Source organism: Salvelinus alpinus, chromosome 3 (genome assembly GCF_045679555.1).
Source record: "Salvelinus alpinus chromosome 3, SLU_Salpinus.1, whole genome shotgun sequence".
Taxonomy (NCBI): Eukaryota; Metazoa; Chordata; class Actinopteri; order Salmoniformes; family Salmonidae; genus Salvelinus; species Salvelinus alpinus.
The window spans coordinates 9752724-9779474 of record NC_092088.1 but is presented as its reverse complement, the minus strand read 5'-3'; the positions used below and the strand labels follow the sequence as shown (position 1 = coordinate 9779474).

The following is a 26751-nucleotide window of genomic DNA, read 5'->3' as shown; positions in this document are numbered from 1 at the left end:
AGATAAATGACCCCAGGGAATGGGACATCACTAGTGGTAGGGAGAGATAAATGAGCCCAGGGAATGGGACATCACTAGTGGTAGGGAGAGATAAATCACCCCAGGGAATGAGACATCACTAGTGGTAGGGAGAGATAAATGACCCCAGGGAATGGGACAACACTAGTGGCAGGGAGAGATAAATGACCCCAGGGAATGGGACATCACTAGTGGTAGGGAGAGATAAATGACCCCAGGGAATGGGACATCACTAGTGGTAGGGAGAGATAAATGACCCCAGGGAATGGGACATCACTAGTGGTAGGGAGAGATAAATGACCCCAGGGAATGGGACATCACTAGTGGTAGGGAGAGATAAATGACCCCAGGGAATGGGACAGCACTAGTGGTAGGGAGAGATAAATGACCCCAGGGAATGGCACATCACTAGTGGTAGGGAGAGATAAATGACCCCAGGGAATGGGACATCACTAGTGGTAGGGAGAGATAAATGACCCCAGGGAATGGGACATCACTAGTGGTAGGGAGAGATAAATGACCCCAGGGAATGGGACATCACTAGTGGTAGGGAGAGATAAATGACCCCAGGGAATGGGACAGCACTAGTGGTAGGGAGAGATAAATGACCCCAGGGAATGGGACATCACTAGTGGTAGGGAGAGATAAATGACCCCAGGGAATGGGACATCACTAGTGGTAGGGAGAGATAAATGACCCCAGGGAATGGGACATCACTAGTGGTAGGGAGAGATAAATGACCCCAGGGAATGGGACAGCACTAGTGGTAGGGAGAGATAAATGACCCCAGGGAATGGGGGAGGGGGAGGGGAGGAGGGTCATGGGGGTGGTCATGGGAGAGAGCTGAGAGGGGACAGAAAGGTAATGGGAGGACCACTGTAGAGGAAGTGAGGCCTGTGTGTGGAGGAAGAGTGCAAGGGTGTGTCGCTCCTCTCCAGCCCTCCTGGCTCCTCAGGCCCACCAACATCATTACGGGCTACAGCTGCTCGTACTCTACCTCTCCTTTTGTCTCTCTCTCATTCTCTCCTGTCAGTCTCTTTCTCGCTCGCTCTGTTTCTCTCTGCCTCTCGCTCTCTGCCTCTCGCTCTCTGTCTCTCGCTCTCTGTCTCTTCGCTCTCTGCCTCTCGCTCTCTGTCTCTTCGCTCTCTGCCTCTCGCTCTCTGTCTCTTCGCTCTCTGCCTCTCGCTCTCTGCCTCTCGCTCTCTGTCTCTTCGCTCTCTGCCTCTCGCTCTCTGTCTCTTCGCTCTCTGCCTCTCGCTCTCTGTCTCTTCGCTCTCTGCCTCTCGCTCTCTGCCTCTTCGCTCTCTGTCTCTCGCTCTCTGACTCTCGCTCTCTGTCTCTTCGCTCTCTGTCTCTTCGCTCTCTGTCTCTTCGCTCTCTGTCTCTTCGCTCTCTGTCTCTCGCTCTCTGACTCTCGCTCTCTGTCTCTCGCTCTCTGTCTCTTCGCTCTCTGCCTCTCGCTCTCTGTCTCTTCGCTCTCTGCCTCTCGCTCTCTGTCTCTTCGCTCTCTGCCTCTCGCTCTCTGTCTCTTCGCTCTCTGCCTCTCGCTCTCTGACTCTCGCTCTCTGCCTCTTCGCTCTCTGCCGCTCTCTGCCTCTCGCTCTGACTCTCGCTCTCTGTCTCTCGCTCTCTGCCTCTCGCTCTCTGCCTCTCGCTCTCTGTCTCTCGCTCTCTGACTCTCGCTCTCTGTCTCTCGCTCTCTGCCTCTTCGCTCTCTGTCTCTCGCTCTCTGCCGCTCTCTGCCTCTCGCTCTGACTCTCGCTCTCTGTCTCTCGCTCTCTGTCTCTCGCTCTCTGTCTCTCGCTCTCTGACTCTCGCTCTCTGTCTCTCGCTCTCTGACTCTCGCTCTCTGTCTCTCGCTCTCTGTCTCTCGCTCTCTGCCTCTCGCTCTCTGTCTCTCGCTCTCTGCCTCTCGCTCTCTGTCTCTCGCTCTCTGCCTCTCGCTCTCTGCCTCTCGCTCTCTGTCTCTCGCTCTCTGTCTCTCGCTCTCTGTCTCTCGCTCTCTGTCTCTCGCTCTCTGTCTCTCGCTCTCTGTCTCTCGCTCTCTGCCTCTCGCTCTCTGCCTCTCGCTCTCTGTCTCTTCGCTCTCTGCCTCTCGCTCTCTGCCTCTCGCTCTCTGCCTCTCGCTCTCTGCCTCTCGCTCTCTGCCTCTCGCTCTCTGTCTCTCGCTCTCTGTCTCTCGCTCTCTGCCTCTCGCTCCCTGCCTCTCTCTCTCTTTGGATGTTTTGAATGTGACCAATGGAGAAATAGTTTGCTATGCTATAAAACACCACTTACCAGTATGGTATGGGCTCATTTATTTATCACATGGCCCATATAGCTCTAATAATAGAATAGTATTTGTCCTATGTGTTTTTGTTTTTTGCATCCCCCACTCCCTCTGAGGCGACCTCGAAGAGTGGGGTCACGTCCTGGGGTCAGCCGTTATTGACGGTGAACCTGGAGCAATTTAGGGTTAAGTGCCTTGCTCAAGGGCACAACTGAGTCAGCTCAGGGATTCAAACCAGCGACCTTTCGGTTTCTGTCCCATTGCTCTTAATTGCTAGGCTGTCTTCCACCCCTATATAGGATCTGAGGACAGGAAACATCCATTTTGGATCGTCATCAGTCTAAATGCCAGACTGTTCTTTTATTTATTTTTTTACCCCTTTTTCTCCCCAATTTCCTGGTTTCCAATTGGTAGTTAGTCTTGTCTCATCGTTGCAACTCCCGTACGGACTCTGAAGAGAAGGTCGAGTGTCCTCCGAAACACAACCCAGCCAAGCCGCACTGTTACTTGACACAATGCCCACTTAACCCGGAAGCCAGCCGCACCAATGTGTCGGAGGAAACACCGTACACCTGGCGACCGTGTCAGCGTGCACTGCGCCCGGCCCGCCACAGGAGTTGCTAGTGCGCGATTGGACAAGGACATCAAACCTCCCCTAACCCGGACAGCGCTGTGCCAATCGTGCGCCGCCCCATGGGTCTTCAGGTCGCGGCCGAGCCTGGACTCGAACCCAGAATCTCTAGTGGCACAGCTAGCGCTGCGATGCAGTGCCTTAGACCACTGACCCACTCGGGAGGCCACCAGACTCTTCTTATCAGATGTCTAAGGACTATGTGCTGACACGTTTACCTCAATCACCCATCACCTTTTTAAAAGGAACCACTTCTTCTATCTGTCTCCGTAGACACATTAGTCAGGCCGTCTTTGCAAGCTGAAACAAGGCACATGTGGATTTACGACTGGCATACAGGGACACGGGCTAGCTAGCAATACGGTCAAAATCCCCCGCAGACTAATAATCGTACACTTCTCTACTGCAGGGGAGACGCTAGCCTGGAATTTAAGGGGCAGAGGGGGAAAAGGAGCCCAACGGGCCTGACAGCTGCTTCTTGGTAATGTTTAACAGCCAAAATCAGAGACAGACAGGAGTTTTTTAATAGAGTACAAAGAGCACCCATTTGAAATGTTTCTCCCCCTCGGCCTTGTGGGAACTCTGTCTCCATGTTTATGTTTCCACATCTTTTCAACTTGTCCTCTGTGTTTTCATTGGGAACAAGACGGTTTTTGGCTCAAAACAGCTTCCGTGAGGTGAATGTAGATGAATAGGCAGGCGCTGCTGTTCACACAGAACGCTTCATTCTAGACTCATCTAAGCAATTTGAACGGAAAGGCAGTGGTTTATAGCATCAAACGGTGCTGATTTACGCTGACAGGCTTGCTCACTGGTGTGGTTTTAAAACGGCCTCTCCTTGAGGGTCTCTCTCTCTACTCATTCACCCAGACTTTCTCTCTCACTGCTTCCCCCCTCAATGTTAATGCTCGTCTACATGGCTCTTTTCTCTGTGTTTTACAGGCCAAACCTATTTATGGTGGATGGCTGTGCTTGGCCCCCGAGGGAACAGACTTTGGCAATCCCATGCAGAGATCCCGGGTAAGAACACCCGTGTGTGTGTGTGTGTGTATGTATGTGTGTGTGTGTGTGTGTGTGTGTGTGTGTGTGCACGCTCACATGAAAGGGGGGATGGGTTAGAATGCATGTTCGCTGTTTCGTAGCGCTGTAGTCATATAATAAACATTCCACAGAACCCCGGTGTGAGAGGGGATGAGAACCCCGTGGTGAGAGGGGATGAGAACCCCGGTGTGAGAGGGGATGAGAACCCCGGTGTGAGAGGGGATGAGAACCCAGTAGTGAGAGGGGATGAGAACCCAGTAGTGAGAGGGGATGAGAACCCCGTGGTGAGAGGGGATGAGAACCCCGGTGTGAGAGGGGATGAGAACCCCGGTGTGAGAGGGGATGAGAACCCAGTAGTGAGAGGGGATGAGAACCCCGTGGTGAGAGGGGATGAGAACCCCGTGGTGAGAGGGGATGAGAACCCCGTGGTGAGAGGGGATGAGAACCCCGTGGTGAGAGGGGATGAGAACCCCGTGGTGAGAGGGGATGAGAACCCCGGTGTGAGAGGGGATGAGAACCCCGGTGTGAGAGGGGATGAGAACCCCGTAGTGAGAGGGGATGAGAACCCCGTGGTGAGAGGGGATGAGAACCCCGTGGTGAGAGGGGATGAGAACCCCGTGGTGAGAGGGGATGAGAACCCCGTGGTGAGAGGGGATGAGAACCCCGTGGTGAGAGGGGATGAGAACCCCGTGGTGAGAGGGGATGAGAACCCCGTGGTGAGAGGGGATGAGAACCCCGTGGTGAGAGGGGATGAGAACCCCGTATTCAGAGGGGATGAGAACCCCGTGGTGAGAGGGGATGAGAACCCCGTGGTGAGAGGGGATGAGAACCCCGTGGTGAGAGGAGATGAGAACCCCGTGGTGAGAGGAGATGAGAACCCCGTATTGAGAGGGGATGAGAACCCCGTATTGAGAGGGGATGAGAACCCCGTATTGAGAGGGGATGAGAACCCCGTGGTGAGAGGGGATGAGAACCCCGTGGTGAGAGGGGATGAGAACCCCGTGGTGAGAGGGGATGAGAACCCCGTATTCAGAGGGGATGAGAACCCCGTGGTGAGAGGGGATGAGAACCCCGTGGTGAGAGGGGATGAGAACCCCGTGGTGAGAGGGGATGAGAACCCCGTATTCAGAGGGGATGAGAACCCCGTGGTGAGAGGGGATGAGAACCCCGTGGTGAGAGGGGATGAGAACCCCGTGGTGAGAGGGGATGAGAACCCCGTGGTGAGAGGGGATGAGAACCCCGTGGTGAGAGGGGATGAGAACCCCGTAGTGAGAGGGGATGAGAACCCCGGTGTGAGAGGGGATGAGTACCCCGTAGTGAGAGGGGATGAGAACCCCGTAGTGAGAGGGGATCAGAACCCCGTGGTGAGAGGGGATGAGAACCCCGTGGTGAGAGGGGATGAGAACCACGTGGTGAGAGGGGATGAGAACCCCGTATTCAGAGGGGATGAGAACCCCGTATTGAGAGGGGATGAGAACCCCGTATTGAGAGGGGATGAGAACCCCGTGGTGAGAGGGGATGAGAACCCCGTAGTGAGAGGGGATGAGAACCCCGTGGTGAGAGGGGATGAGAACCCCGTGGTGAGAGGGGATGAGAACCCCGTGGTGAGAGGGGATGAGAACCCCGTGGTGAGAGGGGATGAGAACCCCGTATTGAGAGGGGATGAGAACCCCGTGGTGAGAGGGGATGAGAACCCCGTAGTGAGAGGGGATGAGAACCCCGTAGTGAGAGGGGATGAGAACCCCGTATTCAGAGGGGATGAGAACCCCGTGGTGAGAGGGGATGAGAACCCCGTGGTGAGAGGGGATGAGAACCCCGTGGTGAGAGGGGATGAGAACCCCGTAGTGAGAGGGGATGAGAACCCCGTAGTGAGAGGGGATGAGAACCCCGTAGTGAGAGGGGATGAGAACCCCGGTGTGAGAGGGGATGAGAACCCCGGTGTGAGAGGGGATGAGAACCCCGGTGTGAGAGGGGATGAGAACCCCGTAGTGAGAGGGGATGAGAACCCCGTGATGAGAGGGGATGAGAACCCCGTGGTGAGAGGGGATGAGAACCCCGTGGTGAGAGGGGATGAGAACCCCGTGGTGAGAGGGGATGAGAACCCCGTGGTGAGAGGGGATGAGAACCCCGTGGTGAGAGGGGGTGAGAACCCCGTAGTGAGAGGGGGTGAGAACCCCGTAGTGAGAGGGGGTGAGAACCCCGTGGTGAGAGGGGATGAGAACCCCGTGGTGAGAGGGGATGAGAACCCCGTGGTGAGAGGGGATGAGAACCCCGTGGTGAGAGGGGATGAGAACCCCGTATTGAGAGGGGATGAGAACCCCGTGGTGAGAGGGGATGAGAACCCCGTGGTGAGAGGGGATGAGAACCCCGTGGTGAGAGGGGATGAGAACCCCGTGGTGAGAGGGGATGAGAACCCCGTAGTGAGAGGGGATGAGAACCCCGTGATGAGAGGGGATGAGAACCCCGTGGTGAGAGGGGATGAGAACCCCGTATTGAGAGGGGATGAGAACCCCGTATTGAGAGGGGATGAGAACCCCGTGGTGAGAGGGGATGAGAACCCCGTGGTGAGAGGGGATGAGAACCCCGTGGTGAGAGGGGATGAGAACCCCGTGGTGAGAGGGGATGAGAACCCCGGTGTGAGAGGGGATGAGAACCCCGTGGTGAGAGGGGATGAGAACCCCGTGGTGAGAGGGGATGAGAACCCCGTGGTGAGAGGGGATGAGAACCCCGTGGTGAGAGGGGATGAGAACCCCGTGGTGAGAGGGGATGAGAACCCCGTGGTGAGAGGGGATGAGAACCCCGTATTGAGAGGGGATGAGAACCCCGTATTGAGAGGGGATGAGAACCCCGTGGTGAGAGGGGATGAGAACCCCGTGGTGAGAGGGGATGAGAACCCCGTGGTGAGAGGGGATGAGAACCCCGTGGTGAGAGGGGATGAGAACCCCGGTGTGAGAGGGGATGAGAACCCCGTGGTGAGAGGGGATGAGAACCCCGTGGTGAGAGGGGATGAGAACCCCGTGGTGAGAGGGGATGAGAACCCCGTGGTGAGAGGGGATGAGAACCCCGTGGTGAGAGGGGATGAGAACCCCGTAGTGAGAGGGGATGAGAACCCCGTATTGATAGGGGATGAGAACCCCGTCCCTACGCTCTAACCACTAGGCTACCTGCCACCCCTACACTCTAACCGCTAGGCTACCTGCCGCCCCTACACTCTAACCACTAGGCTACCTGCCACCCCTACACTCTAACCACTAGGCTACCTGCCGTCCCTACGCTCTAACCACTAGGTTACCTGCCGTCCCTACGCTCTAACCACTAGGCTACCTGCCGTCCCTACGTTCTAACCACTAGGTTACCTGCCGTCCCTACGCTCTAACCACTAGGCTACCTGTCGTCCCTACGCTCTAACCACTAGGTTACCTGCCGTCCCTACGCTCTAACCACTAGGCTACCTGCCGTCCCTACGCTCTAACCACTAGGTTACCTGCCGTCCCTACGCTCTAACCACTAGGCTACCTGCCGTCCCTACGCTCTAACCACTAGGTTACCTGCCACCCCTACACTCTAACCACTAGGCTACCTGCCACCACAACACTCTAACCACTAGGCTACCTGCCGTCCCTACACTCTAACCACTAGGCTACCTGCCGTCCCTACACTCTAACCGCTAGGCTACCTGCCGCCCCTACACTCTAACCACTAGGCTACCTGCCGCCCCTACACTCTAACCACTACGCTACCTGCCGTCCCTACACTCTAACCACTAGGCTACCTGCCGTCCCTACACTCTAACCACTAGGCTACCTGCCGTCCCTACACTCTAACCACTAGGCTACCTGCCGTCCCTACACTCTAACCACTAGGCTACCTGCTGTCCCTTGTATCTTGAAGCTTGTCTTACTATGTTCACTACACACTAGTAGTCCGCTAGTCCTAAACAGGTCTTCAGATGAAGTTGTAACGTTTTTCCACTTTCTCCCGACAGAAATGGCAACGGAGGTTCTTTGTGCTGTACGAACATGGCTGCCTGCGCTTCGCCCTGGACGAATCGGTAAGGATCTGTCATAGCAGCCATGCCACTTCCTACCTAACAACTTAACCTGGTTACAGACGCAGCTAATGAGCTGTTATCCCAGGCTCTCTTACCTTATGGTTTCATGCAGAGGCAAGGTGACAGGGAAGAGTAGTTTTTCATAATGTCCTTGTAGGTTGAATGACCAGCCTGTGTAGTGGTGACGTAATCGGTGGTACCTGGAACCTGGTACCTTATCTCTTTTACCCTACCTAGCTATACCCCACCCTACCTAGCTCTACCCCACCCTACCTAGCTCTACCTAGCTCTACCTAGCTCTACCTCACCCTACCTAGCTCTACCCCACCCTACCTAGCTCTACCCCACACTACCTAGCTCTACTCTACCTAGCTCTACCCCACCCTACCTAGCTCTACCCTATCTAGCTCTCTACCCCACCCTGCCTAGCTCTACCCTACCTAGCTCTACCCCACCCTACCTAGCTCTACCCCACACTACCTAGCTCTACCCTACCTAGCTCTACCCTACCTAGCTCTCTACCCCACCCTGCCTAGCTCTACCCTACCTAGCTCTACCCCACCCTACCTAGCTCTACCCCACCCTACCTAGCTCTACCCTACCTAGCTCTACCTCACCCTACCTAGCTCTACCTCACCCTACCTAGCTCTACCTCACCCTACCTAGCTCTACCTCACCCTACCTCGCTCTACCCCAGCCTACCTAGCTCTACCCCACCCTACCTAGCTCTACCTCACCCTACCTAGCTCTACCTCACCCTACCTAGCTCTACCCCACCCTACCTAGCTCTACCCTACCTAGCTCTAACTCACCCTACCTAGCTCTACCCTACCTAGCTCTACCCCACCCTACCTAGCTCTACCCTACCTAGCTCTACCCCACCCTACCTAGCTCTACCCCACCCTACCTAGCTCTACCTCACCCTACCTAGCTCTACCTCAGCCTACCTAGCTCTACCCCACCCTACCTAGCTCTACCCCACCCTACCTAGCTCTACCCCACCCTACCTAGCTCTACCTCACCCTACCTCGCTCTACCCCACCCTACCTCGCTCTACCCCACCCTACCTCGCTCTACCCCACCCTACCTCGCTCTACCCCACCCTACCTAGCTCTAGCCCACCCTACCTACCTAGCTCTAGCCCACCCTACCTAGCTCTAGCCCACCCCACCCTACCTAGCTCTACCCCACCCCATCCTACCTAGCTCTACCCTACCCTACCTCGCTCTACCCCACCCTACCTAGCTCTACCCCACCCTACCTAGCTCTACCTCACCCTACCTAGCTCTAACTCACCCTACCTAGCTCTACCCTACCTAGCTCTACCCCACCCCACCCTACCTAGCTCTACCCCAGCCTACCTAGCTCTACCCCAGCCTACCTAGCTCTACCCCAGCCTATCTGGCTCTACCCCACCTAGCTCTACCTAGCTCTACCCCACCCTACCTCGCGCTACCCCAGCCTATCTAGCTCTACCCTACCTAGTTCTACCCCACCCCACCCTACCTAGCTCTACCCCACCCTACCTAGCTCTACCCCACCCTATCTCGCGCTACCCCACCTAGCTCTACCCCACCCTACCTAGCTCTACCCCACCCTACCTAGCTCTACCTCACCCTACCTAGCTCTACCCTACCTAGCTCTACCCCACCCTACCTAGCTCTACCCCACCCTACCTCGCTCTAACCCACCCTACCTAGCTCTACCCCACCCTACCTAGCTCTACCCCACCCTACCTAGCTCTACCCCACCCTACCTAGCTCTACCTCACCCTACCTAGCTCTACTTCACCCTACCTAGCTCTACCCCACCCTCCCTCGCTCTACCTCACCCTACCTAGCTCTACCTCACCCTACCTAGCTCTACCTCACCCTACCTAGCTCTACCCCACCCTACCTAGCTCTACCCCACCCTACCTAGCTGTACCCCACCCTACCTAGCTCTACCTCACCCTACCTAGCTCTACCCCACCCTACCTAGCTCTACCTCACCCTACCTCGCTCTACCCCACCCTACCTAGCTCTACCTCACCCTACCTAGCTCTACCCCACCCTACCTAGCTCTACCTCACCCTACCTAGCTCTAACCCACCCTACCTAGCTCTACCCCACCCTACCTCGCTCTACCCCACCCTACCTAGCTCTACCTCACCCTACCTAGCTCTACCTCACCCTACCTAGCTCTACCCCACCCTACCTAGCTCTACCCCACCCTACCTAGCTCTACCCCACCCTACCTAGCTCTACCCCACCCTACCTCGCTCTACCCCACCCTACCTAGCTCTACCTCACCCTACCTAGCTCTACCTTACCCTACCTAGCTCTACCCCACCCTACCTAGCTCTACCCCACCCTACCTAGCTCTACCCCACCCTACCTAGCTCTACCTCACCCTACCTAGCTCTACCCCACCCTACCTAGCTCTACCACACCCTACCTAGCTCTACCCCACCCTACCTAGCTCTACCTCACCCTACCTAGCTCTACCCCACCCTACCTAGCTCTACCTCAGCCTACCTAGCTCTACCCCACCCTACCTAGCTCTACCCCACCCTACCTAGCTCTACCCCACCCTACCTAGCTTTACCTCACCCTACCTAGCTCTACCCCACCCTACCTCGCTCTACCCCACCCTACCTCACTCTACCCCACCCTACCTAGCTCTAGCCCACCCCACCCTACCTGGCTCTACTCCACCCCATCCTACCTAGCTCTACCCTACCCTACCTAGCTCTACCCCACCCTACCTAGCTCTACCCCACCCTACCTAGCTCTACCTCACCCTACCTAGCTCTACCCTACCTAGCTCTACACCACCCTACCTAGCTCTACCCCACCCTACCTAGCTCTACCTCACCCTACCTAGCTCTACCCCACCCTACCTAGCTCTACCCCACCCGACCTCGCTCTACCCCACCCTACCTCGCTCTACCTCACCCTACCTAGCTCTACCCCAGCCTACCTAGCTCTACCCCAGCCTATCTAGCTCTACCCTACCTAGCTCTACCCCACCCTACCTAGCTCTACCCCACCCTACCTAGCTCTACCCCACCCTAACTAGCTGTACCCCACCCTACCTAGCTGTACCCCACCCTACCTAGCTCTACCCTACCTAGCTCTACCCCACCCCACCCTACCTAGCTCTACCCCACCCTACCTAGCTCTACCCCACCCTACCTAGCTCTACCCCACCCTACCTAGCTCTACCCCACCCTACCTAGCTCTACCCCACCCTGCCTAGCTCTACCCCACCCTACCTAGCTCTACCCCACCCTACCTAGCTCTACCCCACCCTGCCTAGCTCTACCCCACCCTACCTAGCTCTACCCCACCCTACCTAGCTCTACCCCACCCTACCTAGCTCTACCCCACCCTGCCTAGCTCTACCCCACCCTACCTAGCTCTACCTCACCCTACCTAGCTCTACCCCACCCTACCTAACTCTACCCCACCCTACCTAGCTCTACCCCACCCTACCTAGCTCAACCCCACCCTACCTAGCTCTACCCCACCCTAACTAGCTCTACCCCACCCTACCTAGCTCTACCCTACCTAGCTCTACCCCACCCTACCTAGCTCTACCTCACCCTACCTAGCTCTACCCTACCTAGCTCTACCTCACCCTACCTAGCTCTACCCCACCCTACCTAGCTCTACCCCACCCTACCTAGCTCTACCCCACCCTACCTAGCTCTACCCCACCCTACCTAGCTCTACCCCACCCTACCCAGCTCTTCCCCACCCTACCTAGCTCTAGCCCACCCTAACAGTTTAGAGTGCTCCTGTCAATCTTAAGTAAGAATACTCAACTGATTACGTATATAGAAGTAGGTCTAGCTTGAGGCCTCTAAATGTCCCCATTTGGGGATCTGATAGAATTTCTGATTGTCTCAACTCACCATCACTGTGGAGCTTCTCAAAGGAAGTAAACAAAGTCTGTTTTTACATCCATTGAGAATGACAATAGTTCCTCAACTTAATCTTTCCTTCTCTCTCTGTTTTGATAACCACTCAGCATGAAAGGGCGGGGAAAATGGCATGCTCTGATCCGGTGGAAACGTCATAAAATAAGCCTACCTAGTTACTTCTTATCCCTTGCGCAAATAGCTTCCAGCAGTGTCTGTCTGTCCGAATCTCATTGGTGCTGGAAATTCTGAGGGCCCAGAATATTTAACACAATGTTGCAATTTTGCTAGCATGAGCTTTGTCCCTGACCAGGCTAATACTAGAGCAGAGGGAGTGAGGGATAGAGGTGGGAGGGAGGGAGTGAGGGAGAGAGGTGGGAGGGAGTGAGGGAGAGAGGTGGGAGGGAGGGAGTGAGGGAGAGAGGTGGGAGGGAGTGAGGGAGAGAGGTGGGAGGGAGGGAGTGAGGGAGAGAGGTGTGAGGGAGAGAGGTGGGAGGGAGTGAGGGAGAGAGGTGGGAGGGAGTGAGGGAGAGAGGTGGGAGGGAGTGAGGGAAAGAGGTGGGAGGGAGGGAGGGAGGGAGGGAGGTGTGAGGGAGAGAGGTGGGAGGGAGTGAGGGAGAGAGGGAGGTCGAAGAGAGGAGAAAAGAGGAGGTGAGAGGAGGAGGGGGTGAGAGAACAGAGAGCGAGAGGGGAAGGTTAGTAGAAAAATATGGATTTGAAAGAAACGAAAGAACATAGACTAGAGAAAGTCCCTTACAGTTTAGTGTGTGTGTGTGTGTGTGTGTGCGCGTGCGCGTCACTGGGGAATGTGACACTGGTGACCAACCCCACTAGCTGATCATACTGGAGATTAGGCTGCTTGTGTGAGAGGCCTTTACACACTCTGCCTGACTGTCAGTGCTGCTTCACAGTCCCTGGCCTTTAGCTTCTAACCCTGACTCTAGCTTTGGCTCTGCTTCATACAGAACCCACTTATCACACCCCGCTGATCAGTTCTCTGCAGTCCAAATTGATGAAGAGGAGATGACGCTGCTTTTGACTGCGGAGATGAAGACCAAGGCGTTGTGTTTGTGTGTAGCTGGTTGCTTTCTGGAGATGTTTGAAATCAGAATAATTCTCTTCGTGTAGTTACGGATCCCCACGCGATGACAAAGGGAGGAAACATCCCAGTTTCCGTGTGTGTGTCAACTATTCTTGCGTGCGTCCATTTTTCCTGTGTGAATTGTGTGACTGACACCTGTTCGTTGGGTGGTAGGAGTGTTTCCCTCTCATTGTTACCCTGGTTATGCTACTCTGACGCGGTGGGCCTCATTGTCCTCCGGCCTTTTCATCCGGGAACACTCCGGAACGGCACCGGGAAACTGGGTCAGGAAAATGACCACTATTTACCGTCACTGTGCGCCCCCCCCCCGGGCCCCTAGAATAGGAACGCTCCCAAAATATTGCTGATATGGTATTCTGGGAGTTCAGCACACGTCAGGAGAAGATGGAAGTGGATACGTTTTGTTTTCTTCATCAACATGATCGGACCCCGACCCCTATATAGACCCCAACCCCAACACCTATGTAGACCCCAACCCCAACACCTATATAGACCCCAACCCCAACACCTATGTAGACCCCAACCCCAACACCTATGTAGACCCCAACCCCGACCCCTATATAGACCCCAACCCCAACACCTATGTAGACCCCAACCCCAACACCTATATAGACCCCAACCCCAACACCTATGTAGACCCCAACCCCAACACCTATGTAGACCCCAACCCCAACACCTATATAGACCCCAACCCCAACACCTATGTAGACCCCAACCCCTATGTAGACCCCAACACCTATGTAGACCCCAACCCCAACACCTATGTAGACCCCAACACCTATGTAGACCCCAACCCCAACACCTATGTAGACCCCAACATCTATGTAGACCCCAACATCTATGTAGACCCCAACACCTATGTAGACCCCAACCCCTATGTAGGCCCCGACCCCTATGTAGACCCCAACACCTATGTAGACCCCAACCCCAACACCTATGTAGACCCCAACCCCAACACCTATGTAGACCCCAACATCTATGTAGACCCCAACATCTATGTAGACCCCGACACCTATGTAGACCCCGACCCCTATGTAGGCCCCGACCCCTATGTAGGCCCCGACCCCTATGTAGGCCCCGACCCCTATGTAGACCCCGACCCCTATGTAGGCCCCGACCCCTATGTAGGCCCCGACCCCTATGTAGACCAACTGTGTATAGTAGAGGAAAAATACCCTCCATCTTCCGCCTTGCTTGACATACACTTTATGTCTACAGAATACAGATACCACTATAGTCTATATCCTGGTTCTGTACAGCATGGCGTTAATATCTCTCTAGTCTATATCCTGGTTCTGTACAGCATGGCGTTAATATCTCTCTAGTCTATATCCTGGTTCTGTACAATGTAGCGTTAATATCTCTCTAGTCTATATCCTGGTTCTGTACAACATAGTGTTAATATCTCTATAGTCTATCCTGGTTCTGTACAACATAGTGTTAATATCTCTATAGTCTATCCTGGTTCTGTACAACGTAGCGTTAATATCTCTATAGTCTATCCTGGTTCTGTACAACATAGCGTTAATATCTCTATAGTCTATCCTGGTTCTGTACAACATAGCGTTAATATCTCTATAGTCTATCCTGGTTCTGTACAACATAGCGTTAATATCTCTATAGTCTATCCTGGTTCTGTACAACATAGCGTTAATATCTCTCTTTTTGATGAAGGGATCTTCTATTCCTCAGCCTCTCATAGACTTTATCTCACTGTACAGGTCCTCTCCTCTATCTCCCAGTGATAAAGATGCCAGACCGTGATGTTCTTGATTAGCCAGCCACCTGACAATGCTAAATATGGTTTGCTTAGCGCCAGAGAATTACTACCACACTTCACATATGTGTTGTTGATGATAACCACAAGTGAGCACTTTCTACAGAGTTACGAAGTTAAGAATACGTTGCATATTATACCACGTCATGTCCTACTGAAAGTGTTTGAGAGAACCTACGTCAGGCTAGAATGTCTCGGCATTATCTAAAAGTAAGATGGTGTGTATTTTAGACACTGAGAGAACCTACGTCAGACTAGAATGTCTCGGCATTATCTAAAAGGAAGATGGTGTGTATTTCAGACACTGAGAGAACTTTAACTGTCGTTAAGCTATTAGCTAGCTGGGATGTGCCAGAGACCATGCGAAGCTCAGCGTTGATTCTCCTCTGCCCTGACAGACTGTCTACTACTTTACCCACATAAAAACACCCAATATGGACTGCTGTATCCCTTCTCCTCCTCAGTGGTGGTTAACTGTTAGTCATTCTTGTGCTCTTGGCCAGCTGAAGAGGTCAGAGTTGGGCAGCCCAGCCCAACCCACAGGGGCAGAATGGCTGGACTGGACGCCACGACGAGATTAGTGGAAACAGCAACAATGACCAGAGCAGCACTTATCAAATGTTAGAAAGCTGATGAATCCTGGTCAATATAAAGCCCTCTCACAGGACACTAAGTAGATGGATTGTAATGATTTACCTATGTCATGATTCATTGAGCAGGTTGTTTGTTGCCATGGAACCGTGACGTGCGTAGAAAGCAGATTGGAAGGTCATTTTTCCCTAGAAGATGTTGTTTTGCGTGTGACGCATAATATAAGCAAAATAGTTACGGGAAGGTAAAATAAAAAAAATAAAAAGGTCTTAAAGGGAATTAAGGGAAGATTTCACTGAAGATGTTCAATGAGAGTGTCTTCTTGGAGCTGGACTAGTTTAGTCCATGAGGAGACTAACTGTCAAGGAGATGCTCCGAGGTCTAGGCTCTACAGCGCATTCCTCTGACATGCCCATATTTGGTGAATTGCAGCAGGCTCCCACTAACTAACGGGGCTAGAGAGAGAGAGAGAGAGAACATTAGACCCCAAAACCACACGGAAATGCCAGATATGCCCCAGACACAAACATTCCACACAGCCTGCCACTGCAAGCACCCAGATCTAATGTAATGTTACTACCTCAGATGGGATTGGATATGTCGTACATTTGAGAGACATATGACATGCGGTGAGAGACAGAGGCTAGCGGTGTTTTCTCAAACCCGGAGATGTTGCTGCAAACCAGTCCGTGGGTAGTTGACTGACACCAGTCCCTTGGGTAGTTGACTGACACCAGTCCCTTGGGTAGTTGACTGACACCAGTCCCTTGGGTAATTGACTGACACCAGTCCCTTGGGTAGTTGACTGACACCAGTCCCCTGGGTAGTTGACTGACACCAGTCCCCTGGGTAGTTGACTGACACCAGTCCCCTGGGTAGTTGACTGACACCAGTCCCCTGGGTAGTTGACTGACACCAGTCCCCTGGGTAGTTGACTGACACCCGTCCCCTGGGTAGTTGACTGACACCAGTCCCTTGGGTAGTAGACTGACACCAGTCCCTTGGGTAGTAGACTGACACCAGTCCCCTGGGTAGTTGACTGACACCAGTCCCTTGGGTAGTAGACTGACACCCGTCCCTTGGGTAGTTGACTGACACCAATTGGGCAGTTCTGAAGGGCCAGTTTCAATCTAAGCGGACATCCCAAGAAGGACTACAGCTCCTCGGTCCCTGATGATAAATTGTTGAGAAAGCCTGGGCCGAAGTGGGTCAATGACCGGGAGGAAACCGGGTCATCTAGTTCTCTCCACAGTCCACACTTTGACTGACATAATGCTACAACAGAGAGCAGAAAGAGCTGCCATCCTGAAGTTTCCCCCTGGTCTGGGACCTCTGTCTTCACCGGGTGTTGAATTCATAGTTTCGTCGTTGTAATCCCCTGACTGAGGTATTTAACCCTACTATTCAGCCGGCGGGACTAGAAACTGTAGTGAGTGACTGTCTGCCTGCGGGAGGAAGATAGGAGTAGTGTGTTTGATGCAGTGGGGATGGCAGCGACGTGTCAAGGCACATATGCCATTTACAACTGCAGCTTCCTGCTTCACTCCCAGAGCAGAGCAGGCAGTGGTTTCTGACACTACTTGCCACCGGCCCGGGCAGTAAAAAATCAAATACAGAAAAGAAGAATTGATCATTTATGGCAGGCCTGGGCAACTCCAGTCCTCGGGAGCGTGATTGGTGGTCACACTTTTACCCCCAGCCCCAGGTAACACACCTGACTCCACTAATCAACTAATCATGATCTTCAGTTAAAAATGCAGTTTAAATCAGGTGTGTTTGCTAGATGGGGTGGATGGGGGGGAAAGTGTGACACCAATCAGGCCCCAGAAGACTGGAGTTGCCCAGGCCTGATTAATGGAGTAGGTGTACTCCACCTTAATTATACAGGCCGATGGGTTACAACATGACTCATGAGTTAGGCTATCATTCAGCGTCATAACCGACTTCACTGGCACGCTGGAGAAGTGTGCTCTTCAAAGATGAATCCCGTTTTCAAGATGGCGTCGTGTGGGCGAGCGGTTTGCTGACGTCAACGTTGGGAACAGAGTGCCCCGTGGTGATGGAGTTATGGTACGGGCAGGCGTAAGCTACAGACAACGAACACAATTGCATTTTGTCGATGGCAATTTGAATGCGCAGAGATACAGTGACGAGATCCTGAGGCCCGTTGTCCTGCCTTTCATTCGCCGCCATCACCTCATGTTTCAGCATAATAATGCACGGTCCCATGTCACAAGGATCTGTACACAATTCCTGGGAGCTGAAAATGTCCCAGTTCTTCCACTGCCTGCGTACTCACCAGACATGTCACCCGTTGAGCATGTTTGGGATGCTCTGGATCGACATGTACGACAGCGTGTTCCAGTTCCTGCCAATATCCAGAAACTTCACACAGCCATTGAAGAGGAGTGGGACAACATTCCACAGGCCACAATCAACAGCCCGATTAGCTCTATGCGAAGAAGATGTCACACTGCATGAGGCAAATGTTGCTCACACCAGATACTGACTGGTTTTCTGATCCACACCCCTACTTTTTTTGTTATCTGTGACCAACAGATTCATATCTGTATTCCCAGTTATGTGAAATCCATAGATTAGGGCCTAATTTATTTATTTCAATTGACAGATTTCCTTATATGAAGTGTAACTCACTAAAATCTTTGAAATTGTTTCATGTTGCATTTATATTTTTGTTCAGTCAAATTACTTTTAAATTCTATCATGGAAATACATTTATTTCCTGTTACCACGTCATTTAGTTTCTATGCCTTTTAGTTTTCTATGTTGGCCAATTTATCGGTGAAATCTGAAAAGCTACTGTATTCAAGGATTGTTCCGTAAGGTTGTGTTTTTAGGATGTGATATTCATTCTTGTAGAATCAGTTTCATGTTCTTCCGTATTGTTGTAGTGTTCTTATCAAGTTGTTAATGTTCTTAGAATAGGGTTGCAAAATTCTGGTAACTTTCCCCCAAAATTCCCTGGTTTACCAGAAATCCTGGTTGGAGGATTACCGTATTTCCGGCTTTATTCCCTTGTAAATCCAGGAATTGTCCAACCAGAATTTCTGTAAAACCAGGGAATTTTGGGGAAATTTACCAGAATTTTTGCAACCTTATTCTAATCTTTTATCTTTACAAAATAGAAACGTGGAAAGATTCTGGGGATGAGCATCTTCAATATGTACCCTTAGTTCCTCTTTAGTGTATTTAACTACACAATATGTTGTAACTAAAAGCCCTGGGTGTTGAGTTGATACAATCCCAAGGCTGGGAGGTTAAAACCACCCTCAGATTTATGACGATGTAAAACATTCCTTTTTATTCAGAGTTTTACTTGTCCATATAAAGTCTGTTAAAATAAAAAACAAATATACTCGGCCTTGTCTCAGGATTGTAAGTTGGTGGTTGAAGATATCCCTCTAGTGGTGTGGGGGCTGTGCTTTGGCAAAGTGGGTGGGGTTATATCCTGCTTGTTTGGCCTGGTCCGGGGGTATCATCGGATGGGGCCACAGTGTCTCCTGACCCCTCCTGTCTCAGCCTCCAGTATTTATGCTGCACTAGTTTTTATGTCTTCGGTGGAGTAATTGGTATCACCGAAAAATGCCGCCTCTGTGTGTTCCGTTTATAGAAACGGTGTCACAGAGAGTCTGAGAAAGTAGTTCGTTTTTAATAATTTCCCTCTGTGCAGCTACATATAGCCGGCCCCGTAGGAGGACACAATAGGAAGATATGAAATTGGATCTGGTGAAATCAAACCCACTACAGCACATGGACTGTGGCAGGTAGCCTAGTGGTTAGAGTGTAGAGGCGCCAGGTAGCCTAGTGGTTAGAGTGTTGAGGCGCCAGGTAGCCTAGTGGTTAGAGTGTAGAGGCGCCAGGTAGCCTAGTGGTTAGAGTGTTGAGGCGCCAGGTAGCCTAGTGGTTAGAGTGTAGAGGCGCCAGGTAGCCTAGTGGTTAGAGTGTAGGGACGGCAGGTAGCCTAGTAGTTAGAGTGTAGAGGCGGCAGGTAGCCTAGTGGTTAGAGTGTAGGGGCGGCAGGTAGCCTAGTGGTTAGAGTGTAGGGACGGCAGGTAGCCTAGTAGTTAGAGTGTAGGGGTGGCAGGTAGCCTAGTGGTTAGAGTGTAGGGGCGGCAGGTAGCCTAGTGGTTAGAGTGTAGGGACGGCAGGTAGACTAGTGGTTAGAGTGTAGGGACGGCAGGTAGCCTAGTGGTTAGAGTGTAGGGACGGCAGGTAGCCTAGTGGTTAGAGTGTAGGGGTGGCAGGTAGCCTAGTGGTTAGAGTGTAGGGGCGGCAGGTAGCCTAGTGGTTAGAGTGTAGGGGCTGCAGGTAGACTAGTGGTTAGAGTGTAGGGACGGCAGGTAGCCTAGTGGTTAGAGTGTAGGGACGGCAGGTAGCCTAGTGGTTAGAGTGTAGGGGCGGCAGGTAGCCTAGTGGTTAGAGTGTAGGGACGGCAGGTTGCCTAGTGGTTAGAGTGTAGGGATGGCAGGTAGCCTAGTGGTTAGAGTGTAGAGGTGGCAGGTAGCCTAGTAGTTAAAGTGTAGAGGTGGTAGGTAGATGGTGGTTACAGCATTGGGCCAGTAACTGAAAGGTTGCTGGATCGAATCCCCGAGCTGACAAAGTAAAAATCTGTCATTCTGCCCCTGAGCAAGGCAGTTAACCCACTGTTCCCCTGAACAAGACAGTTAACCCACTGTTCCCCTGAACAAGACAGTTAACCCACTGTTCCCCTGAACAAGGCAGTTAACCCACTGTTCCCCTGAACAAGACAGTTAACCCACTGTTCCCCTGAACAAGGCAGTTAACCCACTGTTCCCCTGAACAAGGCAGTTAACCCACTGTTCCCCTGAACAAGGCAGTTAACCCACTGTTCCCCTGAACAAGGCAGTTAACCCACTGTTCCCCTGAACAAGGCAGTTAACCCACTGTTCCCCTGAACAAGGCAGTTAACCTACTGTTCCCCGGGCGCTGAAGACGTGGATGTCGATTAAGGCAGCCCCCCCCTCCCTCTCTGATTCAGAGAGGTTGGGTTAAATACGGAAGACAAATTTCAGTTTCCCCCTTTCCTTTCCCTTTACAGGTGGGACCCTATTTCCTGTATAGTGCACTGCTTTTCAACCAGGGTCCATAGTGCTCTGTTCGAAAGTAGTGCACTATATCTCTCCCAGTCCCCCTCCTCTCTCTCTCTCCCAGTCCCCCTCCTCTCTCTCTCTCTCTCTCTCTCTCTCTCTCTCTCTCTCTCTCTCTCTCTCTCTCTCTCTCCCAGTCCCGCTCCTCTCTCTCTCTCTCTCTCTCTCTCCCAGTCCCGCTCCTCTCTCTCTCTCTCTCTCTCTCTCTCTCCCAGTCCCCCTCCTCTCTCTCTCTCTCTCTCTCTCTCTCTCTCCCAGTCCCGCTCCTCTCTCTCTCTCTCTCTCTCTCTCTCTCTCTCTCCCAGTCCCGCTCCTCTCTCTCTCTCTCTCTCTCTCTCTCTCCCAGTCCCCCTCCTCTCTCTCTCGCTCTCTCTCCCAGTCCCCCTCCTCTCTCTCTCGCTCGCTCTCTCTCCCAGTCCCCCTCCTCTCTCTCTCGCTCGCTCTCTCTCCCAGTCCCCCTCCTCTCTCGCTCGCTCTCTCTCCCAGTCCCCCTCCTCTCTCTCTCGCTCTCTCTCCCAGTCCCCCTCCTCTCTCTCTCTCCCAGTCCCCCTCCCCTCCCCTCTCTCTCTCTCTCTCTCTCTCTCTCTCTCTCTCTCTCTCCCCCAGTCCCCTCTCTCTCTCTCTCTCTCTCTCTCTCTCTCTCTCTCTCTCTCTCTCTCTCTCTCTCTCTCTCTCTCTCTCTCTCTCTCTCCCCCAGTCCCCCTCCTCTCTCTCTCTCTCTCTCTCTCCCAGTCCCCCTCCTCTCTCTCTCTCTCTCTCTCTCTCCCAGTCCCCCTCCTCTCTCTCTCTCTCTCTCTCTCCCAGTCCCCCTCCTCTCTCTCTCTCTCTCTCTCCCAGTCCCCCTCTCTCTCTCTCTCTCTCTCTCTCTCTCCCAGTCCCCCTCCTCTCTCTCTCTCTCTCTCCCCCAGTCCCCCTCCTCTCTCTCTCTCTCTCTCCCCCAGGCCCCCTCCTCTCTCTCTCTCTCTCTCTCTCTCCCCCAGTCCCCCTCCTCTCTCTCTCTCTCTCTCTCTCTCTCTCTCTCTCTCTCTCTCTCTCTCTCTCTCTCTCTCTCTCTCTCTCTCTCTCTCTCCCCCCCAGTCCCCCTCCTCTCTCTCTCTCTCTCTCTCTCTCTCTCTCTCTCTCCCCCAGTCCCCCTCCTCTCTCTCTCTCTCTCTCTCCCCCAGTCCCCCTCCTCTCTCGCTCGCTCGCTCTCTCTCCCAGTCCCCCTCCTCTCTCGCTCGCTCTCTCTCCCAGTCCCCCTCCTCTCTCTCTCGCTCTCTCTCCCAGTCCCCCTCCTCTCTCTCTCTCCCAGTCCCCCTCCCCTCTCTCTCTCTCTCTCTCTCTCTCTCTCTCTCTCTCTCTCTCTCTCTCTCTCTCTCTCTCTCTCTCCCCAGTCCCCCTCCTCTCTCTCTCTCTCTCTCTCTCTCTCTCTCTCTCTCTCTCTCCCCAGTCCCCCTCCTCTCTCTCTCTCTCTCCCAGTCCCCCTCCTCTCTCTCTCTCTCTCCCAGTCCCCCTCCTCTCTCTCGCTCTCTCTCTCCCAGTCCCCCTCCTCTCTCTCGCTCTCTCTCTCCCAGTCCCCCTCCTCTGTGTGTGTGTGTGTCCCAGTGTAATAGCTGTATCTGGAAGTCTCCAGGGTTTACTGGCAGCTTGTATTAAAACAAGATCCATGTGAATAGAGCTAAGGAGAGAAACAACACCTGTTTTAAATCTGATAACAGACAGAGTACAGTACTGTCAGGGTCTGGTAACAGAGTACAGTACTGTCAGGGTCTGATAACAGAGTACAGTACTGTCAGGGTCTGGTAACAGAGTACAGTACTGTCAGGGTCTGGTAACAGAGTACAGTACTGTCAGGGTCTGATAACAGAGTACAGTACTGTCAGGGTCTGGTAACAGAGTACAGTACTGTCAGGGTCTGGTAACAGAGTACAGTACTGTCAGGGTCTGGTAACAGAGTACAGTACTGTCAGGGTCTGGTAACAGAGTACAGTACTGTCAGGGTCTGGTAACAGAGTACAGTACTGTCAGGGTCTGATAACAGAGTACAGTTCTGTCAGGGTCTGGTAACAGAGTACAGTTCTGTCAGGGTCTGATAACAGAGTACAGTACTGTCAGGGTCTGATAACAGAGTACAGTACTGTCAGGGTCTGGTAACAGAGTACAGTACTGTCAGGGTCTGGTAACAGAGTACAGTACTGTCAGGGACTGATAACAGAGTACAGTACTGTCAGGGTCTGATAACAGAGTACAGTACTGTCAGGGTCTGGTAACAGCAGGTCTGGTAACAGCAGGTCTGGTAACAGCAGGTCTGGTAACAGCAGGTCTGGTAACAGCAGGTCTGATAACAGCAGGTCTGGTAACAGCAGGTCTGATAACAGCAGGTCTGGTAACAGCAGGTCTGGTAACAGCAGGTCTGGTAACAGCAGGTCTGATAACAGCAGGTCTGGTAACAGCAGGTCTGATAATAGCAGGTCTGATAACAGCAGGTCTGGTAACAGCAGGTCTGATAACAGCAGGTCTGGTAACAGCAGGATTGGTAACAGCAGGTCTGGTAACAGCAGGATTGGTAACAGCAGGTCTGGTAACAGCAGGTCTGGTAACAGCAGGTCTGATAACAGCAGGTCTGGTAACAGCAGGTCTGGTAACAGCAGGATTGGTAACAGCAGGTCTGGTAACAGCAGGATTGGTAACAGCAGGTCTGGTAACAGCAGGTCTGGTAACAGCAGGACTGGTAACAGCAGGTCTGGTAACAGCAGGTCTGGTAACAGCAGGTCTGGTAACAGCAGGATTGGTAACAGCAGGTCTGATAACAGCAGCATTGGTAACAGCAGGTCTGGTAACAGCAGGATTGGTAACAGCAGGTCTGGTAACAGCAGGTCTGGTAACAGCAGGACTGGTAACAGCAGGTCTGATAACAGCAGGATTGGTAACAGCAGGATTGGTAACAGCAGGATTGGTAACAGCAGGTCTGATAACAGCAGGATTGGTAACAGCAGGTCTGGTAACAGCAGGTCTGGTAACAGCAGGATTGGTAACAGCAGGTCTGGTAACAGTAGGATTGGTAACAGCAGGTCTGATAACAGCAGGTCTGGTAACAGCAGGTCTGGTAACAGCAGGTCTGATAACAGCAGGATTGGTAACAGCAGGATTGGTAACAGCAGGATTGGTAACAGCAGGTCTGGTAACAGCAGGTCTGGTAACAGCAGGTCTGATAACAGCAGGATTGGTAACAGCAGGATTGGTAACAGCAGGTCTGATAACAGCAGGATTGGTAACAGCAGGTCTGGTAACAGCAGGATTGGTAACAGCAGGTCTGGTAACAGCAGGTCTGGTAACAGCAGGTCTGATAACAGCAGGATTGGTAACAGCAGGTCTGGTAACAGCAGGACTGGTAACAGCAGGTCTGATAACAGCAGGATTGGTAACAGCAGGTCTGATAACAGCAGGATTGGTAACAGCAGGACTGGTAACAGCAGGTCTGATAACAGCAGGATTGGTAACAGCAGGATTGGTAACAGCAGGTCTGGTAACAGCAGGATTGGTAACAGCAGGTCTGGTAACAGCAGGTCTGATAACAGCAGGTCTGATAACAGCAGGTCTGGTAACAGCAGGATTGGTAACAGCAGGTCTGGTAACAGCAGGTCTGATAACAGCAGGTCTGGTAACAGCAGGATTGGTAACAGCAGGACAGGACTCACACTGAACTAGAGAACCCATGATGGGGTTCAGGGGGAGTTCTAGGGTTTTCTGGGAATCATGAGGTGACGAGGTGAAACCGTGATGAATTGTGCCCCTCAACATATGCAGACCCAGACATGAACATTAGCAGTAACACGCACACACACACATACTGAATGAATTTCCCCCATTGTCATGGCAACTCTCTGGATAACGGTGGTGTGACCTTAGTAGGGCCTGACAAGCCCATCATGCACGTCCTCTCTCTGTGTGAGAGGGAGGGACAACAACCAGACATGTCTATTATATAGCAGCTCCGGATCGAAGTTACCCTTAGTCACAGACTGAGATCTAGAACCCACCTGTCACAGACTGAGATCTAGAACCCACCTGTCACAGACTGAGATCTAGAACACACCTGTCACAGACTGAGATCTAGAACCCACCTGTCACAGACTGAGATCTAGAACCCACCTGTCACAGACTGAGATCTAGAACCCACCTGTCACAGACTGAGATCTAGAACCCACCTGTCACAGACTGAGATCTAGAACCCACCTGTCACAGACTGAGATCTAGGACCCACGTGTCACAGACTGAGATCTAGGACCCACGTGTCACATACTGAGATCTAGAACCCACGTGTCACAGACTGAGATCTAGAACCCACGTGTCACAGACTGAGATCTAGAACCCACCTGTCACAGACTGAGATCTAAAACCCACGTGTCACAGACTGAGATCTAGAACCCACGTGTCACAGACTGAGATCTAGAACACACCTGTCAGACTGAGATCTAGGACCCACCTGTCACAGACTGAGATCTAGAACCCACCTGTCACAGACTGAGATCTAGAACCCACGTGTCACAGACTGAGATCTAGAACCCACCTGTCACAGACTGAGATCTAGAACCCACCTGTCAGAGACTGAGATCTAGAACCCACCTGTCAGACTGAGATCTAGGACCCACCTGTCACAGACAGATCTAGAACCCACCTGTCACAGACTGAGATCTAGAACCCACGTGTCACAGACTGAGATCTAGAACCCACCTGTCACAGACTGAGATCTAGAACCCACCTGTCAGACTGAGATCTAGAACCCACCTGTCACAGACTGAGATCTAGAACCCACCTGTCAGAGACTGAGATCTAGAACCTATCAGAAGTTGTAGTTTCCGCTGCGGCTGTTGAAAGGAACTAATCAGAGGTAAACTGTACTTCCCAGTGTGCAACAGGGCAATAACCTCTCATCATTGTCCTGGTTCTAGTCTTGTTCTGCTGGAATGTTCCCTGGTCTACATGATGTCATGTTGGCCGTTATCTGTGGCTGAATATGGTTTGTCTCTTCTTCCCCCTCTAGTCGAGCACTCTTCCCCAGGGAACGGTGAATTTGAACCTGTGTACTGACGTCATGGACGCCGAGCCCAAGACGGGCCAGAAGAACGCTCTCTGTATCGTCACTCCTGAGCAGGAGTACTTCATACGAGGGGAGAACAAAGAGATCATCAATGGGTAAGTGTGTGTCTGGTGTGTGTGTTCTCTCTGCCCTGGACTGAACAGCTGGTGGTCTATCCCAGCACCCTGACTAACATTCTGTTCCTCTCTCTCTGCCCTGGACTGATAGCTGGTGGTCTATCCCAGGACCCTGACTAACATTCTGTTCCTCTCTCTCTGCCCAGCTGGACTGAACAGCTGGTGGTCTATCCCAGCACCCTGACTAACATTCTGTTCCTCTCTCTCTGCCCAGCTGGACTGAACAGCTGGTGGTCTATCCCAGGACCCTGACTAACATTCTGTTCCTCTCTCTCTGCCCAGCTGGACTGAACAGCTGGTGGTCTATCCCAGCACCCTGACTAACATTCTGTTCCTCTCTCTCTGCCCAGCTGGACTGAACAGCTGGTGGTCTATCCCAGCACCCTGACTAACATTCTGTTCCTCTCTCTCTGCCCAGCTGGACTGAACAGCTGGTGGTCTATCCCAGCACCCTGACTAACATTCTGTTCCTCTCTCTCTGCCCAGCTGGACTGAACAGCTGGTGGTTTATCCCAGCACCCTGACTAACATTCTGTTCCTCTCTCTCTGCCCAGCTGGACTGAACAGCTGGTGGTCTATCCCAGCACCCTGACTAACATTCTGTTCCTCTCTCTCTGTCCAGCTGGACTGAACAGCTGGTGGTCTATCCCAGCACCCTGACTAACATTCTGTTCCTCTCTCTCTGCCCAGCTGGACTGAACAGCTGGTGGTTTATCCCAGCACCCTGACTAACATTCTGTTCCTCTCTCTCTGCCCTGGACTGAACAGCTGGTGGTCTATCCCAGCACCCTGACTAACATTCTGTTCCTCTCTCTCTGTCCAGCTGGACTGAACAGCTGGTGGTCTATCCCAGCACCCTGACTAACATTCTGTTCCTCTCTCTCTGCCCAGCTGGACTGAACAGCTGGTGGTCTATCCCAGCACCCTGACTAACATTCTGTTCCGCTCTCTCTGCCCTGCTGGACTGAACAGCTGGTGGTCTATCCCAGCACCCTGACTAACATTCTGTTCCTCTCTCTCTGCCCAGCTGGACTGAACAGCT

The 26751-nt window shown here is 52.8% G+C and overlaps 1 protein-coding gene across 3 annotated transcripts in view; it reads left to right on the top strand.

Annotated features, from left to right (window-relative positions):
• LOC139570000 (myosin phosphatase Rho-interacting protein-like) overlaps positions 1-26751 on the top strand; it is a 79866-nt gene that overhangs the window by 9341 nt on the left and 43774 nt on the right. For all 3 annotated transcript variants that reach the window (XM_071391421.1, XM_071391422.1, XM_071391423.1), the window contains exons 2-4: positions 3861-3938; positions 7945-8010; positions 25537-25688. In XM_071391421.1, the coding sequence (XP_071247522.1) occupies positions 3861-3938; positions 7945-8010; positions 25537-25688 (296 nt within the window). The remainder of the gene's footprint in view (positions 1-3860; positions 3939-7944; positions 8011-25536; positions 25689-26751) is intronic.